Below are 19,622 nucleotides of genomic sequence, written 5' to 3'. Positions count from 1 at the left end.
AGAGCGGCGGTTTAGGGGTTAATAACTTTATTTAGGTGCGGCGGGGGCCAGGAGTGGCGGTTTAGGGGTTAATACAAATAATGTAGGTTGCGGTGGGCTCCGGGAGTGGCGGTTTAGGGGTTAAACACTTTATTAGAGTTGCGGTGGGCTCCGGGAGCAGCGGTTTAGGGGTTAATAACTTTATTTAGGTGCGGCGGGGTCCGGGAGTGGCGGTATAGGGGGTAAATTAGTATAGTATAGTGTGGGTGCTTAGTGACAGGGTACCAAGAAAGCTGCGAATAAGCCAAAGAGCAGCGAGATCGATGATTGTTAGTTAACAACAGTCCACTGCTCATCGCTCCGTACTTGGTGCGCGGCTTTTTGACAGATTTCTTGATCATTTTGGAGAACGTATACAGGTCCACGGCAGCGATGTTAGGCGATCTTAGGCGAGCGTATTGGTGCCGTTGAATGCAAGAAAGTCGACGGCTTGATAGCTAGAGGCCATAGTGTGTGTTCAATTCATCTGGGATCAGTGTATCTAATGTAAAAGTTTACCAGGCTTCCATCTGGAGAAGTAGTTTAGCATGCTCACTGCGTATCTGAAAGATCTATTATTGTGCACCGCAGATCTGTGTGCTTAGCTGTAACAAAAACTGGATTAGCCTACCAGGATACCAGTGGATGTCTAGGTGGGCCGCAGCAGCTGGAGCTGACCAGTTACAATTTAAAGGGGTGGTGCTACTGGTTAGGTGATACAGCTGTATCACATCTCTTCTTTTTTCCTCTAATCTACTGTATACGTATTATGGTCACAAAGTTTTATTTCCCAGACTATGTAATATTGTAGTATTGTCTGCTTTAAATGGTTTCTAGTGTCTAGTCAGGACAGCGTGACACACAGTTTTGGTTTCTAGTTTCTAGTCAGGACAGTCAGGACAGCTCTTTTACCTGTAAAAAAAATACAATACCCCCCCAACATTACAACCCACCACCCACACACCAAACCATACTCTAAAACCCACCCAATCCCCCCTTAATAAAACCTAACACTACCCCCTTGAAGATCACCCTACCTTGAGATGTCTTCACCCAACCGGGCAGAAGTGGTCCTCCAGATGGCCAGAAGTCTTCATCCTATATGGGCAGAAAAGGACCTCCAGACGGGCAGAAGTCTTCATCCAGGCGGCATCTTCTATCTTCATCCATCCGGAGCGGAGCGGGTCCATCTTCAAGACATCTGACGCGGAGCATACTTCCAGGCCGACGACTACCCGACGAATGAATATTCCTTTAAATGAGGTCATCCAAGATGGCGTCCCTTGAATTCCGATTAGCTGATAGAATTCTATCAGCCAATCGGAATTAAGGTAGGAAAAATCCTATTGGCTGATGCAATCAGCCAATAGGATTGAAGTTCAATCCTATTGGCTTATCCAATCAGCGAATAGGATTGAGCTCACATTCTATTGGCTGATTGGAACAGCCAATAGAATGTGAGCTCAATCCAATTGGCTGATTGCATCAGTCAATAGGATTTTTCCTACCTTAATTCCGATTGGCTAATAGAATTCTATCAGCCAATCAGAATTCAAGGGATGCCATCTTTGATGACGTCATTTAAAGGAATATTCATTCGTCGGGTAGTTGTCGGCCTGGAAGGATGCTCCTCGTCGGATGTCTTGAAGATGGACGCACTCCGCTCCGGATGGATGAAGATAGAAGATGCCGTCTGGATGAAGACTTCTGCCCGTCTGGAGGTCCTCTTCTGCCCGGATAGGATGAAGACTTCTGGCCGTCTGGATGACTACTTCTGCCCGGTTGGGTGAAGACGAATCAAGGTAGGGTGATCTTCAAGGGGGTAGTGTTAGGTTTTATTAAGGGGGGATTGGGTGGGTTTTAGAGTACGGTTGGGTGTGTGGGTGGTGGGTTGTAATGTTGGGGGGTATTGTATTTTTCTTTTTACAGGTAAAAGAGCTGATTACTTTGGGGCAATGCCCCGCAAAAGGCCCTTTTAAGGGTTATTTGTAATTTAGTATAGGGTAGGGATTTTTATTATTTTGGGGGGCTTTTTTATTTTATTAGGGGTATTTGATTACGTGTAATTAGTTTAAAATTCGTGTAATTATTTTATTATTTTCTGTAATTTAGTGTTTGTTTTTTGTACTTTAGATAATTTTATTTAATTGTATTAAATTGTATTTAATTGTATTTAGTTTAGGTAATTAATTTAATGATAGTGTAGTGTTAGGTGTAATTGTAACATAGGTTAGGTTTTATTTTACAGGTAAATTTGTATTTATTTTAGCTAGGAAGTTATTAAATAGTTAATAACTATTTAATAACTATTGTACCTAGATAAAATAAATACAAACTTGCCTGTAAAATAAAAATAAATCCTAAAATAGCTACAATGTAACTATTGTTTTATTGGTAAGTATTTAGTTTTAAATAGGAATAATTTATTTAATGATAGGAATATTTATTTAGATTAATTTAAAATATATTTAAGTTAGGGGGTGTTAGGGTTAGTGTTAGACTTAGGTTTAGGGGTTAATAAATTTAATATAGTGGTGGCGGTGTAGGGGGGCAGATAAGGGGCTAATAAATATAATGTAGGTGGCGGCGGGGTCCGTGAGCGGCGGTTTAGGGGTTAAACATTTTATTTAGTTGCGGCGGGGTCAGGGAGCGGCGGTTTAGGGGTTAATACATATAATGTAGGTGGCGGTGGGCTCCGGGAGCGGCGGTTTAGGGGTTCAACACTTTATTAGAGTTGTGGTGGGATCCAGGAGCGGCGGTTTAGGGGTTAATAACTTTATTTAGGTGCGATGGGGTCCGGGAGCGGCGGTTTATTGGTTAATACATTTAATGTAGGTGCCGGTGGGGTCCGTGAGCAGCGGTTTAGGGGTTAAACATTTTATTTAGTTGCGGCGGGGTCCAGGAGCGGCGGTTTAGTGGTTAATACATATAATGTAGGTGGCGGTGGGCTCCGGGAGCGGCGGTTTAGGGGTTAAATACTTTATTAGAGTTGTGGTGGGCTCCGGGAGTGGCGGTTTAGGGGTTAATAACTTTATTTAGGTGCGGCGGGGGTCGGGAGCGGCGGTTTAGGGGTTAATACATATAATGTAGATGGCGGTGGGCTCCGGGAGCGGCAGTTTAGGGGTTAAACACTTTATTAGCGTTGCAGTGGCCTCTGGGAGCGGCAGTTTAGGGGTTAATAACTTTATTTTGGTGCGGCGGGGTCCGGGAGCGGCGGTATAGGGGGTAAAACAGTATAGTATACTGTGGGTGCTTAATGACAGGGTACTAAGGAAGCTGCGAATAAGCCGAAGAGCAGCGAGATCAATGACTGTTAGTTAACGACAGTCCGCTGCTCATCGCTCCGTACTTGGTGCACATCTTTTTGACAGCTTTCTTGATAATTTTGGAGAACGTATTCAGGTACGCGGCAGCGATGTTAGACATCTTAGGCGAGCGTATTGGTGCCGTCGAATGCAAGAAAGTCGACGGCTTGATAACTAGAGGCCATAGTGTGTGTTCAATTCATCTGGGATCAGTGTATCTAAAGTAAAAGTTTACCAGGCTTCCTTCTGGAGAAGTAGTTTAACATGCTCACTGCGTATCTGCAAGAACTATTATTGTGCACCGCAGATCTGTGTGCTTAGCTGTAACTAAAACTGGATTAGCCTACCAGGATACCAGTAGATGTCCAGGTGGGCCACAGCAGCTGGAGCTGACCAGTTACAATTTAAAGGGGTAGTGCTACTGGTTAGGTGATACAGCTGTATCACATCTCTTCTTTTTTCCTCTAATCTACTGTATACGTATTATGGTCACAAAGTTTTATTTCCCAGACTATGTGATATTGTAGTATTGTCTGCTTTAAATGGTTTCTAGTGTCTAGTCAGGACGGCGTGACACACTGTTTTGGTTTCTAGTGTCTAGTCAGGACAGCGTGACACACAGTTTTGGTTTCTAGTGTCTAGTCAGGACAGCGTGACACACAGTTTGGATTTCTAGTGTCTAGTCAGGACAGCGTGACACACAGTTTGGTTTCTAGTGTCTAGTCAGGACAGCGTGACACACAGTTTGGATTTCTAGTGTCTAGTCAGGACAGCGTGACACACAGTTTGGTTTCTAGTGTCTAGTCAGGACAGCGTGACACACAGTTTTGATTTCAAGTGTCTAGTCAGGACAGCGTGACACACAGTTTATGGAATCTTTTCCAGATCACACTATAAATAATCATTTTCACACTATGAAAGGGAGTTGGGTTGCAGAGTGCAACAATAATCTGTTTTTTTTTAAATAAAAACTAATATAATTTAATTCTGCATCCACTGCTTTATAAATGGAGCCCATAGAGTGTAGCAAACAGAAGTCATATTTAGTGGTACAGGCAACTCATTATTTGTGATGTTCTACAGGTTTGAGGTGAGAAGGAAAGGTGGCTTTAGCTGGTACATGAAGGTTATAGGTGAGCAGGTGGTGGTCTGAAATGGGAAAAGGGTGACAGGTGAAGTCAGATATAGAGCAGAGGTAGGAAAATACCAAGATAACAGAGTGTCCATTGAGGTGAGTAGGGAATAGGGTGGATTGCGAGAGACCAAAGGAGGATGTGAGTGAAAGAATTTTAGAGGCAACGGGCAGTTGGGTTATCAATGGGAATGTTGAAATCCTCCAGTATTAGAGCGGGTATATTTTGAAAGAGAAAGTGAGGAAAACAGGTGGCAAAGTTGACAAGGAATTAGAAAATTGGTTCAGGAGGGCAGTAGATGACTGCCACTGTGAGAGAGAGTGGGAGAACAGGCGAATGCAGTGAACTTCAAATGAAGAGAAAGGGAGAGATGGGAGTGGGGGCAGGCACTGATAGGTACAAGAGGGAGAGAGCAAAATGCCAATACCGCCACCATATCAATGGCAAGAAGCATCTATGTGCAGCCAAATTTATGTGAAGCAAATTAGATAATAGAAGAAAATTGGAAAGTTGATTAAAATCCCATGCTTTAAATTGTTAAATAAATGGGTTTCATGTCACTTTAACCATCGTTTTCAGCACTGTAATAATTAGCCCCAACTGTGGGCTGCAGTAATATGCCTGTTCCAACAATCAGGTAACTAACAAGTTTTCTTGCACACAAATATTTTTCTGTAAACACATTAAACCTCTTAACAAAACACTCACAATTATCAGATAGCTACAAATGTGTCTTGGAACATTTAAATATAATCAATAGTCCAAAACCAGTGATGTTATAATAAGAGGGTGCAATGCTATCAAAGGGCTCTGTACCTTGACACTTCTGTCCAAACATTCTATAAAATGCAACAGCAGCACTCCAATAGTTAATACATATATATACTATATCCATGCAGCCTCACAGACAAAAAGAAACGTTTAAAGACAACTGACTCTTAGTCATGCATGGCTTGAAACATTGCCTTTTGATATATTGGATTACTGCTATTACATTCTGTGAAATATCTGAACATTCAAAGCCATTTACAGTATAATGATTTACACACATGCTTTAAATAAAAATAAGACTTTGTTAAGGGGTGCAATTATAAAATGCCACCCATCTCCTTTTATCCCTGATTCGCTAATTAGCAAACAAATCCGTAATTAAAAAACATTCTGTAAAGATGAATCATTCATGGATGGCATTATTTAAAGTCAAGCAGAATTACTGGAAGATCTGCAAGAAAGTTAAGATGGGGAGTTAGGGCACAATAGAGGAGCCCTGTTTTTAGGGGTGAAGATAACTGTGTGAGAGAGGGTTCATGGTGGGTGTGAGCAATATCCAATGTGTCAATACTTTGAGAGTAGGTGCTATTCATAGCCAGGGTAAAGTGAGGTGCAAGTTATAACAGTTAAGGGTTTATAATTTAGACTTATGGAAATCATTATAAGGTTAAAGGGCCATAATACCCAAATGTTTAAACACTTGAAAGTGATGCAGTATAGCTGTAAAAAGCTGACTAGAAAATATCACCTGAACATATCTATGTAAAAAAGAAAGATATTTTACCTCAAAAGTTTCTCAGTAGCCACATCCCATTGCAAAGGATTTCTAAGCAGCATATCAGTATGTCTGTCCCGGGACAGCCGAAGGGATGAGCCTCGTGCACTCTCATGTTATTTCCCTATTCAGTGTAAGGAAGTTTACAATGAAATCTCATGAGAGTTAAGTCAAATCTCATGAGATCACAGTAAAAGACTTCATGACCTCAGCACTGCTGATGCTGATTGGCTGCTGTTCATTTTTTCATTTTTTTATTTTTTTTTTACCTGCAGCTGGTCTGCAGCTGAGTATAACTTTTTACACAGAACTTACTCTGCTGAGCTGAGGAAATTGTGAGGTAAAATATCTTCCTTTTTTACATAGAGATGCTCAGGTGATATTTTCCTGTCAGCTTTTTACAGTTATACTGCATCAGTTTCAAGTGATTTAGCATATGAGTATTATGTCCCTATAATTCTGGTTAATTAATTGTGTGCTATAATGTGAAACAATTTTCAATGCTTATAAAGAGTTTCATCAGCTGTAGGTAATACAGATGTCCTAAAAATATTGTTCAGGTATATGACAGGTTAATGCATTCAATTGCTTAATTTGTTGTAGGATTGGAATACATGTTCAGATGTGATTAACAGTAAGATTAAAGTCTTCTGTTTGAGTCATTGTTTTTTTCTTAAAATATAAACATATCTAACAAATTAAGGTATTTTAATCACACCTATCTTTGGGCCAGATTACAAGATGAGTACAAAATATTGCTTTCGCGAAAGAAATATTTGCACTCCACTAAATAATACCAGTGCACGCTAATGTGCGCTGGTATTACAAGTTGAGCGCAATGCGAAGATTGCTGAGAAGCATTGCGTTTATGAGAGTGTGCTTCCATAGGGAGATTCGTTCTCATGCCGTGAGACATGGCATGAAAAACTAGCGCAGCGAAGGGGGTAAGTAGCGCAGAGATGGGCAGCAATTTTAAATATATATTTATATGCTTAAATACATATATATTTATGTGTTAATATGTGTATATACAGTTCCTATAGACCGCAATGTAAAGGCACTTTTCAGTGCCGTTTTTTTTTTCTAACACCCTACACTCACCACTTTTAACCCCTAAAAACTGCTTAATGTAGCATTTTTCCTGTAGAAACTAAGAGACCCTCTATTTTGGAGGCATTTTTAGAACATTAACCAGAGAGCAGATCTCTGGATAATTTTCTGAGCGCTAATTAATACTGCGAGTCTGCATGATAAATTAGTGATCCCCTTGTAATCTAGCACTTTATCAATTATAATTATCTCCCTTCCCAACAACACTGCTATTAAACCTGCAATCTGTGGAAAATACTACAATTATATCTATTGACCAAACCCTCTGCATTGGCACTACCTTTGACTTGACTCTTCAAAAGTTACATCCAGCAGGTCCTGTCACCTTGATTTATGAATAATTTCCAAAAAATGAGCCATTCCTCATCAACTGTAGCACAAAAAGCTGCACCAAACCCTTATCTCTTTAGAGTTGTTCATTTTCCTCACTCTTGTTCATCATCAACTGCACCCTCTGGGGCCTAGTTATCAAGCCATCTACTTTACCTGCCTTCGCCGGTTCAATACGCCCGCCTAAGCTCGTCTACCATCACCGCCGCGGACCTGCAAAATTTCGCCTAAGTTATCATTAAATCTGTCAAAAAGCCGCGCACCAAGTACGGGGCTATGAGCAGCGGACTGTGATAGTTATCACTCATCCGATCTCGCTGCTCTTCGGGCATTTTGACAGCTTTATTGCTAGCCTGTCACTAAGCACCCACACTAACTACACTGTTCTACCCCCTATACCGGCGCCCCCGGAGCCCCAACAACTAAATAAAGTTATTAACCCCTAAACTGCCGCTCCTAGACCCCGCCGCTTCTCTTATAAATGTATTAACCCCTAAACCGCCGCTCCCGGACACCACCGCCACCTACATTATACTTAGTAACCCATATCCTGCGCCCCCTATACCGCCGCCACCTATAATAAAGTTATTAACCCCTATCCTGCAGATCCCGGACCTCGCCGCAACTAAATTAATAGTTTAACCCCTAAACTGCCGCTCCCGGACCTCGCCGCAACCTATATTAAACTTATTAACCCCTAATCTGCCCCCCCTACACCGTCGCCACCTATAATACATTTATTAACCCCTATCCTGTCCCCCCTACACCGCCGCCACTGTAATAAAATTGTTAACCCCTAAACCTAAGTCTAACACTAACCCTAACACCCCCCTAACTTAAATATTAATTAAATAAATCTAAATAATATTTCTCTTATTAACTCAATCCTCTTTAAAACTAAATACTTACCTATAAAATAAACCCTAATATAGCTACAATATAACTAATAGTTACATTGTAGCTATCTTAGGATTTATTTTTATTTTACAGGCAACTTTCAGTTTATTTTAACTAGGTACAATAGCTATTAAATAGTTATTAACTATTTAATAGCTACCTAGCTAAAATAAAGAGAAATTAACCTGTAAAATAAAAACTAACCTAAGTTACAATTACACCTAACACTACACTATCATTAAATAAATAAATCCTATTTAAAACTAAATACTTACCTGTAAAATAAACCCTAAGATAGCTACAATGTAATTAATAATTACATTGTAGCTATTTTAGGATTTATATTTATTTTACAGGTAACTTTGTATTTATTTTAACTAGGTACAATAGCTATTAAATAGTTATTAACTATTTAATAACTACCTAGCTAAAAGAAATACAAAATTACAAGTAAAATAAATCCTAACCTAAGTTACAATTAAACCTAACACTACACTATCATTAAATAAATTAAATACAAATACCTACAAATAAATACAAATAAGTACACTAACTAAAGTACAAAAAATAAAAAAAGAAGTTACAAAAAATAAAAAAAATATTTTACAAACATTATAAAAATATTACAACAATTTTAAGCTAATTACACCTACTCTAAGCCCCCTAATAAAATAACAAAGCCCCCCAAAATAAAAAAATTCCCTACCCTATTCTACATTTAAAAGATACCAGCTCTAATACCTTACCAGCCCTTAAAAGGGCCTTTTGCGGGGCATGCCCCAAAGAAAACAGCTCTTTTGCCTGTAAAATAAAAATACAACCCCCACAACATTAAAACCCACCACCCACACACCCCTACTCTAACCCACCCAAACCCCCCTTAAAAAAACTTAACACTACCCCCCAGAAGATCTTCCTACCTTGAGTCGTCTTCACTCAGCTGAGCCGAATTCTTCATCCAATCCGGGCGATGTCTTCATCCAAGCGGAGGCTGAAGAGGTCCATCATCCGGCTGAAGTCTTCATCCAAGCGGGGGCTGAAGAGGTCTTCCATCCGGCTGAAGTCTTCTATCAAGCGGCATCTTCAATCATCTTTCTTCCGGCTCCATCTTCATCCCGCTGACGCAGAACATCCTTCCTCCACGACGAACTCCTGACAAATGAAGGTTCCTTTAAGGGACGGTATCCAAGATGGCGTCCCTCGAATTCCGATTGGCTGATAGGATTCTATCAGCCAATTGGAATTAAGGTAGGAATAATCTGATTGGCTGATGGAATCAGCCAATCAGATTCAAGTTCAATCCAATTGACTGATCCAATCAGCCAATCAGATTGAGATTGCATTCTATTGGCTGTTCCGATCAGCCAATAGAATGCGAGCTCAATCTGATTGGCTGATTGGATCAGCCAATCGGATTGAACTTGACGTCCCTTAAAGGAACCTTCATTCATCGGGAGTTCGTCGTGGAGGAAGGATGTTCCGCGTCGGCGGGATGAAGATGGAGCCGGAAGAAAGAAGATTGAAGATGCCGCTTGATAGAAGACTTCAGCCGGATGGAAGACCTCTTCAGCCCCCGCTTGGATGAAGACTTCAGCCGGATGATGGACCTCTTCAGCCCCCGCTTGGATGAAGACTTCAGCCGGATGATGGACCTCTTCAGCCCCCGCTTGGATGAAGACATCGCCCAGATTGGATGAAGAATTCAGCTCGGCTGAGTGAAGACGACTCAAGGTAGGAAGATCTTCAGGGGTGTAGTGTTAGGTTTATTTAAGGGGGGTTTGGGTTAGAGTAGGGGTGTGTGGGTGGTGGGTTTTAATGTTGGGGGGGTTGTATATTTATTTTACAGGCAAGATAGCGGTTTTCTTTGGGGCATGCCCCGCAAACGGCCCTTTTAAGGGCTGGTACGGTAATAGAGCTGGTATCTTTTAAATGTAGAATAGGGTAGGGAATTTTTTTATTTTGGGGGGCTTTGTTATTTTATTAGGGGGCTTAGAGTAGGTGTAATTAGCATAACATTTTGTAATATTTTTATAATATTTGTAAATTATTTTTTAATTTTTTTGTAACTTAGTTCTTTTTTTATTTTTTGTACTTTAGTTAGTGTATTTATTTGTAGGTATTTGTATTTAATTTATTTAATTTATTAAATGATAGTGTAGTGTTAGGTTTAATTGTAACTTAGGTTAGGATTTATTTTACTTGTAATTTTGTATTTCTTTTAGCTAGGTAGTTATTAAATAGTTATTAACTATTTAATAGCTATTGTACCTAGTTAAAATAAATACAAAGTTGCCTGTAAAATAAAAAAAATCCTAAAATAGCTACAATGTAACTATTAGTTATATTGTAGCTAGTTTAGGGTTTATTTTACAGGTAAGTATTTAGCTTTAAATAGGAATAATTTAGTTAATAAGAGTTAATTTATTTTGTTAGATTTAAATTAGATTTAATTTAGGGGGGTGTTAGGGTTAGGGTTAGACTTAGCTTTAGGGGTTAATAATTTTATTATAGGTTGCGGCGGTATAGGGGGGGCAGAATATTGGTTAATAAAAATATTATAGGTGGCGACGGTGTAGGAGGGGCAGATTAGGGGTTAATAAGTATAATATAGGTGGCGGCGGGGTCTGGGAGCGGCGGTTTAGGGGTTAAACTATTTATTTTGTTGCGGCGGGGTCCGGGAGCGGCAGAATAGGGGTTAATACATTTATTAGGTGTGGCGGCGGTATAGGGGGGCAGGATAGGGGTTAATAGGTATTATGTAGGTGGCGGCGGGGCCGGGAGAGGCAGTTTAGGGGTTAAAATGTTTAATATAGGTGGCGGCGGTGTAGGGGGGGCAGATTAGGGGTGCTTAGACTCGGGGTACATGTTAGGGTGTTAGGTGTACACACTTCCCATAGGAATGAATGGGATGTCAGGCAGCAGCGAACTTGAACTTTCGCTATGGTCTGACTCCCATTGATTCCTATGGGATCCGCCACCTCCAGGGCGGCGGATTGAAAACCAGGTACGCTGGGCCGTAAAAGTGCCGAGCGTACCTGTTGGGATTTTCATAACTCCCAAATGTAGTCAGATTGTGCCGAACTTGCGTTCGGAACATCTGGAGTGACGTAAGAATCGATCTGTGTCGGACTGAGTCCGGCGGATCGATGCTTACGTCACCAGATTCTACTTTTGCCGGTCTGTAGGGCTTGATAACTAAGGCGAATCAGCCTCGCCACAAATACGCTGCGGAATTCCAGCGTATTTGAGCTTGACGGCTTGATAACTAGGGGCCATTGGCTCCCATACTTTTCTAAAAACATTTTTAAAATACTTGTAGGCAGCATTCAACAACACTGCCCACCCTCATATGTAAAACCTAATTTTCAAATACACTCCCAGCTTCTCCTCCTACAGATGAAAGACTTGTCATTCAGGCATTCAAAAAAAAAAACTGCTCCCCTGCTTGCAACTCTCATTCCCATTCACACTCTCTCCAACTCTAAACTTCCATTAACAAAACCTAAAAGTGACATAGTTTAAGGACATCATCAGGCCTAATATAATGCAGACCACTGAGGGGACAGTTTTTTGTTTTTTTTTAAATGCATCAACACCTTGTTTAATGTAAATTCCAATAGCCAGACTCCATCCACCACTTGTCTTGTTTATAGGAGCTAGTCCAGGCTTGCTTCTGGGGAAGACACAGTTAACCACAGTCATTATGTTAGTAAACCATGCTTTGTTTAGCAGTTCTTCTCTGCTGAAGCTAATAAGGGACAGATATGTGGCAGGGTCAGGCTTATGAAACCTACCATGTGAACTTTGCATTCTTAGAAATGGAAAATTATTTTCAGACTTAAATGACAGTAAAAGGGGGGTAATTAAAGCATTTTGCAGAGTTGATGCATTATACATAATTAATTAAGCATTTTAATCTACAATCTCAAGGTGTTTGCTGTCCCATCAAACCCTGATAAAACCCTGATGGGAAAAAAAGACATGCTCTTATTTATAAGTAATTTAAAACTATCAACCCTGCACCTCTCTTTATTTCAAGAGTAGTACTTTATGTTTTCAATCCCTTTGCGGGGTTAAACATTTAGAGGTGAAGGGTCACTCATTTTAATATGACCTGCTGTAATGAATTAGAGCATGATATTATTTGGCAATAATGGCCCTTTAAAACCAGATATCCATCCTGCTGTTGTTTTTAAAGGGACATAATACTCATATGCTAAATCACTTAAAACTGATGCAGTGTAACTGTAAAAAGCTGAGAGGAAAATATCACCTGAGCATCTCTATGTAAAAAAGAAGATATTTTACCTCACAACTTCCTCAGCTCAGGAGAGTAAGTTCTGTGTAAAAAGTTATACTTCAGCTGTTGCTCAGCTGCAGGTAAAAAAAAATTAAGAAATGAACAGCAGCCAATCAGCATCAGCAGTGCTGAGGTCATGAACTCTTTTACTGTAATCTCATGAGATTTGACTTAACTTTCATGAGATTTCATTGTAAACTTCCTTACACTGAATAGGGAAATAAGATGAGAGTGCACAAAAGCTCACTCCCTTAGCTGTCTCGGGACAGACATACTGATTTGCTGCTTAAAGTCCTTTGCAATTGGGTTTGAATACTTAGGACATTTTGAGGTAAAATATCTTTCTTTTTTACATAGAGATGTTCAAGTGAAGTTTTCTAGTCAACGTTTTACAGCTATGCTGCATCACTTTAAAGTGTTTCAACATTTGGGTATCATGGCACTTTAACTATGCGTTTATTGTGGAGATAACTATTTTATTTTAGTTGTAAATTCTCTCGAACAGTGCCCTTGTGCATATATCTTTGTGGGTCTGAATAAAAAAATGCTATTTGCAGTAATTCTCACATTGTAATTTATCAGCTAGCTTCCAAATTCAGTACTACAAAAACTGCTGATGTGTTATAAATAAATGATTTAGGAAATAATAATAATAAATGCACATATTTAAAACTCAATATTATTAGTAGTAGTATTAGTAATAGTGATAATGATAACAGTGATTTTAATAAACATATTTAGAAAATATGCATATATGTGAGGTCATAATCTACACTGCTAACTGCTATTTTACTACTCCAACTGTCCATAAACTCAGTGCTAGACATAATTTGTAACACATCAACAGGTGCACAGGAGAGGGTCCTGCTATAAGTGCAAATGAACTTGTCAGGTTTATTTATTACAGAGAATGTATTAAATAGTAATTTATGAGTCCAGTACATTTTATAAGTAAATATCTAGTTACATGTATGTATTATAACGGTACAGCTATTTCATTGTATTAGTAAACTGTGCAGCTGGACCAGTGATGGTGACAACTGCCATATAAACGTATCTTGTTAGCCACATAAAATGTGTGAGCTACTCATTTGTGTTTGCAAGATCACCCTCTGAATACACAGTAAAAGGATACATGCTTTGGTTACAGTAAAATGTGCATAGGGAAGCACTTTCCCCGCCCCTGACATTCCTGGATCAGGCTATACTTAACCCCAGGGACCGCTGTAGGAGGACACAGCTGCTGCTGTAATGCACCGTATTAGGAAATGCAAGGCAAATAAGGGGCAAACTCACTGCTCTCCATTCACCACTTACACTGTTTATTCTAAATGTAAATACATTTGTAATTTGTTCTTTATATGTTGCAGAAAACTATAATGATATCACACTAGGTGTGTGGGTTATAAAGTATTGTTTTACTGAAACTCTAAGTTTATACTCTGCAAACTCAGAAAAATAATATGTATTATATAAACTTACCTGGTTCATAAGAAATGTAATGTATTACCGTATCACTATATTATTTATTATTTGAAAATGTAATAACAACTATATATTTAAACATGATATTTAGTGGGTGACAATTGAAAGGTCATTTGTGCCACAATGACACGTTTTGATAAAATAGATCTAAATAATATACGTTTTGTGATATAGTTGTTTAACACTGTGGAATGAATCAAATCAGCACCATAAACCTGAGCAGATTGTGTTACAAGTAAAGTTACTCTAAATTCATCTCACAGCAATATGTATAAGTTACAGGAAGGACACAAGCATTCCAGTCAATGTATAAACAGGTACATACCCAGCAGTCATTGCAATGTTGTAAAAGGTGAGCCATGCTGTAGCCACAGGGCCGATTGTCCTTTTCTTGGTATTTTCCTTCTCTTCCACAGACCCTTCGTCTTCACTGGATGCCATAGCTTCACAGGACAGGCTGCAGGTCAGGCTGTAGCTTGAAGCAAAGCTGACAGCTGAGGCTGACAAATGTAACATTTACTGGCACACAAACTCTCCAGTAATAGAGCATTAGGGAGGAGTCTTTCAATAGCTTTGTCTTTATTGTACTGCTTATTTTAAGGGGAGCACAGTACTAACTGGGCACAAAGCAAGACCCACAATAGTTACTACAGTCTAGTTTATTATAGGTGTTGATTACACTGTGATAAACAAGGGCATCTCTCTCCTTGAGCACTAATTAATGATATGGTAATAAATAACCCTTAAATGTGTTTTTATTATAATATTAAATATCTTTCTCCATTATGTCGTAAACTTCATGCAGCTTTGGAAAATGAGAATTATTAAAAACTGGTATTGCTAATTGTGATTGCTTTTTTATATTAAAAATATTTGTATGATTGTTCATGTTTTAGAATTGGATAAAACTGTTTAATCTGATTAAAATACATTAAAAAAAAGTTAAAGGAACTTTAAATTAAAAGAAAAATCTAGAAATAAAAAAGCAACTTTACACTTTATATTTATTTGCACAAATAGTCTTAAATATGAAAAAAGGGAAAAGTTATTTGAATTTAAATTGGAGTTAGTACAGTAGTATTAGTTGTGAGATTCCTACTATTGTTCATTGGCTGATAGGCACTTTCTACAAACACTCTGGCGGATAGGTACTTCCTATTATTGCTCACTGAGTATTTATTAGACAAGTACCATTAGTAGGAAGTGCAATTTATAATGATAATAATAATACTATTTTCTATCTCCCTTTGAAGGCAATAGTATAATATTGTCTTTAAAGGGACATGAAACCCAAAAATTTTCTTTCATGATTCAGATTGAGCATGCAATTTTAAACAACTTTCTAATTTACTTCTGTTATCTAATTTGCTTCATTTTCTTGATATACTTTGTTCAAAAGCATATCTAAATATGCTTAAGTAACTGCTGATTGGTGGCTTCAAATTGATGCCTTGTGTGATTGGCTTACCCATGTGCATTGCTATTTCTTCAACAAAAGATATCTGAAGAATGAAGCAAATTAAATAATAGACGTAAATTGTAGTGTTGTTTAAAATTGTATCCTCTATCTCATTCAAAAAAGAAAAATGTTGGGTTTCATGTCCCTTTAATGTCACTTTAAAGTTGCTTTAGCAAATTCTTTGTTTCTCTTGTCTTGTATCAGAGAGAAACATTTTTTAGAAAGAATTCTCTTTGCAAAAAACCATAAAGATATGAAACCCAATGTTTTTATTTCTTGATTCAGATTGAGCATGTGATTTTAAGCAACTTTCTAATTTACTTCTATTATCAATTATTTTTGATCTCTTTGTTTTTGTTTAAAAGCAGAGCCATATGCTTAGGACCTGACCCATTTCTGGAGCACTATATAGCAACTGTTTTGCAAGAATGCTATCCATTTGCAATAGCACTAGGTGACAGCACTAGTTCCTGCCATGTAGTGTTTCAGATGCCAACCTAGGTATCTCCTCAACAAAGATGATCATGGGGAGCAAAGCAAATTTGATAATAGAAGTAAATTGGATTTTTTTTAAAAATATGTATACTGTGTCTGAATCACAAAAGAACGTTTTTTCTTTAAAAAATATATAAACCTAAAGCTCAGTATTTAAATACATGGTTTCATTTACTGCCTGGCTAGTTTATATAACTGTGCATTGTGAGACTTTCACTGAAAGAAATATATATACTGAATCTACACTCACAGTAACTATTTATTACTATTTATATTTTAAATATTGCAACACATATATATGTAGTATATATTTTTATTTTTGACATTACAATAGCTGAGATTAAACAGGACTGTATTGAATAGAAAACATGTTACATGTGCCATTTAATTCAATATTTTAGCCCAACATGCTTATATCAGAACATTCTCCCAGTAGCTTGATTTAGTTTCACAATGAAGATGTTTGTGAGAACAGCTCTCTGGCATCAGACATGATTATAGCAATGTAGCTCTTTAATAAAAAAAACTAACTACAATCTATTTGCTAGTGGAAGCACAAATTTGGGTTCTTATCAATTTATTTATTTACTATTAAAGGGACAGTCAAGTCCAAAAAAATCTTTCATGATTTAAATAGGGTATGCAATTTTAAACAACTTCCCAATTTACTTTTATCACCAATTTTGCTTTGTTCTCTTGGTATTCTTAGTTGAAAGCTAAAACTAGGAGGTTCATATGCTAATTTCTTAGACCTTGAAGACTGCCTCTAATCTGAATACATTTTGACCACTAAAGGGCATTTGTTCACATGTTTCATATAGATAACATTGAGCTCATGCACGTAAAGTGACCTAGGACTGAGCACTGATTGGCTAAACTGCATGTCTGTCAAAAGAACTGAAATAAGGGGCAGTCAGCAGAAGCTTAGATACAAGATAATTACAGAGGTAAAAAGTATATTAATATAACTGTGTTGGTTGTGCAAAACTGGGGAATGGGTAATAAAGGTATTATCTTTCTTTTTAAACAACAAAAATTCTGGTGTTGACTGTCCCTTTAATTCTGAGGAAATGCATTTGCAATCCTCGAGGGTATCTCAATTTTCTCTACTTCTGACCCCTGCTACAAACAAAATTAACTGAATATGAGTTCCTATGTTGTTGCAGATTTTATGGACCCATAAGCACCTAAGCCTCATCCCATTTGATAATAGCATATGAACTTAATGTCACTTTCCCACATGGAGATCCTAGGAAGCCATGTGACAATTAACCTTTATATTAACAGCAAAACAGTTAGCTTAATAATATTTAATAGGGTGCTTTAGGATCCCAAAACAACCCAAATCTCACTTGCAGTATACAAGACTAATATATTAAAAAATCTTTGCGTTGTCCCAGGAACTCAGCCCCATAATAAGAGTGTGAGGTATAAAGATTAGATTCAACCACAGGAATCATTAGAAGCAAAAAGCAACCAGATTGCACCAAAGAATATCAAAAAAGTCAAAATGCTGGAACTCAGCAAGCAGGGACAGTAAAGTCTAAATTAAACTTAAATTGATTAGATAGAGCATAACATTTTAAACACATTTCCAATTTGCTTCTGTCATTAGTTTTGCTAAGTTTACCTGATATCCTTTGTTAAAGGGTAATCCTAGGTGAGCAGTTTATGCAGTGCTGCCATAGACTGCTAAAGACTAGTGATGTTGCGAACCTTAAAATTTCGGTTCGTGAACAGCGGACTTGAACTTCCGCTACTGTTGCGAACCGCTATTGACTTCAATAGGCAGGCAAACTTTAAAACCCATAAGGACTCTTTCTGGCCACAATAGTGATTGAAAAGTTGTTTCAAGGGGACTAACACCTGGACTGAGACATGCCGGAGGGGGATCCATGGCAAAACTCCCACGAAAAATTACATAGTTGATGCAGAGTCTGGTTTTAACCCATAGGGCCTTAATCACCTAACATTCCTAATTTTTTTTTTAATAACGGGCTTTAAAACATCAGGTATGATGTTGTATCGATCAGGTAGTGTAAGGAATACGCCCGCTTCACAGTGAAAGACCAAACTCCCCGTGTAACGCACCGCAAACAACTGCAAACAGTCCATTTGCACAACCACGAGATAGATAGATCTGATAGATACATAGATTACATAGATCAATAGATGCAATATACATACATATGATAGATACAAATTACATAGATCAATAGATGCAATATACATTTGATAGATACGAATTACATAGATCAATCGATGCAATATACATTTGATAGATACGAATTACATAGATCAAAAGATGCAATATACATTTGATAGATACGAATTACATAGATCAATAGATGCAATATATATTTGATAGATACGATTGATAGTTAGATAGATTCGATAGATAAATAGATAGATTTGATAGATATATAATTTCCCTGACAGAGTATAACAATAAGACATGCAGTCTGGGACCCGTGGTGTGTTAAGTAGTACTATTCTTAGCAGTTTACTACCTGTTACTCCCCCTATCGGGGGAGGTCTATATGGCCTGCATTTTTGGAACAGGGAGATGGAAGAAGATGATTGGTCTGTCCTCCTACTTCAAATGTGGCCTAAACACAAGTGGCTGTCTCAAATCAGTCCGGCCACGAGATAGATTTGATAGATAGATATACATAGATTGATAGTTAGATAGAATCGATAGAAGATAAATAGATAGATTTGATAGATATATAATTACCCTGACAAAGTATAATAATAAACCATGCGGTCTCGGACCCATGGTAACTAGGTTGTGTTAAGTAGTACTGTTCTTAGCACTTTAATCCCTGTAACTCCCCCTTAGCACTTTAATCCCTGTAACTCCCCCTATCGGGGGAGGTCTATATAGCCTGCATGATTACCCTGACAAAGTATAACAACAAGAAGACATGCGGTCTGGGACCCATGGTAACTAGGTTGTGTTAAGTAGTACTATTCTTAGCACTTTAATCCCTGTAACTCCCCCTTAGCACTTTAATCCCTGTAACTCCCCCTATCGGGGGAGGTCTATATGGCCTGCATGATTACCCTGACAAAGTATAACAACAAAACATCCGGTCTGGGACCCATGGTAACTAGGTTGTGTTAAGTAGTACTATTCTTAGCATTTTAATCCCTGTAACGCCCCCTATCGGGGGAGGTCTCTATGGCCTGCATGATTACCCTGACAAAGTATAACAACAAAACATGTGGTCTGGGACCCATGGTAACTAGGTTGTGTTAAGTAGTACTATTCTTAGCATTTTAATCCCTGTAACGCCCCCTATCGGGGGAGGTCTCTATGGCCTGCATGATTACCCTGACAAAGTATAACAACAAAACATGTGGTCTGGGACCCATGGTAACTAGGTTGTGTTAAGTAGTACTATTCTTAGCACTTTAATACCTGTTATTCCCCTTATCTGGGGAGGTCTATATGGCCTGCATGATTACACTGACAAAGTATAACAACAAGACATGCAGTCTGGGATCCATGGTAACTAGGTTGTGTTAAGTAGTACTGTTC

At 38.3% G+C, this 19,622-nt stretch overlaps 1 protein-coding gene across 1 annotated transcript in view; it reads right to left on the bottom strand.

Annotated features, from left to right (window-relative positions):
* Positions 1 to 14,624, bottom strand: part of HACD1 (3-hydroxyacyl-CoA dehydratase 1) — a 136,291-nt gene extending 121,667 nt beyond the window's left edge. The window contains exon 1 of the mRNA XM_053713978.1: positions 14,450 to 14,624. Coding sequence (XP_053569953.1) covers positions 14,450 to 14,565 — 116 coding nt within the window. The 5' untranslated portion in view covers positions 14,566 to 14,624. The remainder of the gene's footprint in view (positions 1 to 14,449) is intronic.
* Positions 14,625 to 19,622: the final 4,998 nt, after the last annotated feature.

The sequence above is a fragment of the Bombina bombina genome, chromosome 5 (assembly GCF_027579735.1).
Source record: "Bombina bombina isolate aBomBom1 chromosome 5, aBomBom1.pri, whole genome shotgun sequence".
NCBI classification, from domain to species: Eukaryota; Metazoa; Chordata; class Amphibia; order Anura; family Bombinatoridae; genus Bombina; species Bombina bombina.
This window is presented reverse-complemented; position numbering and strand designations above follow the sequence as displayed.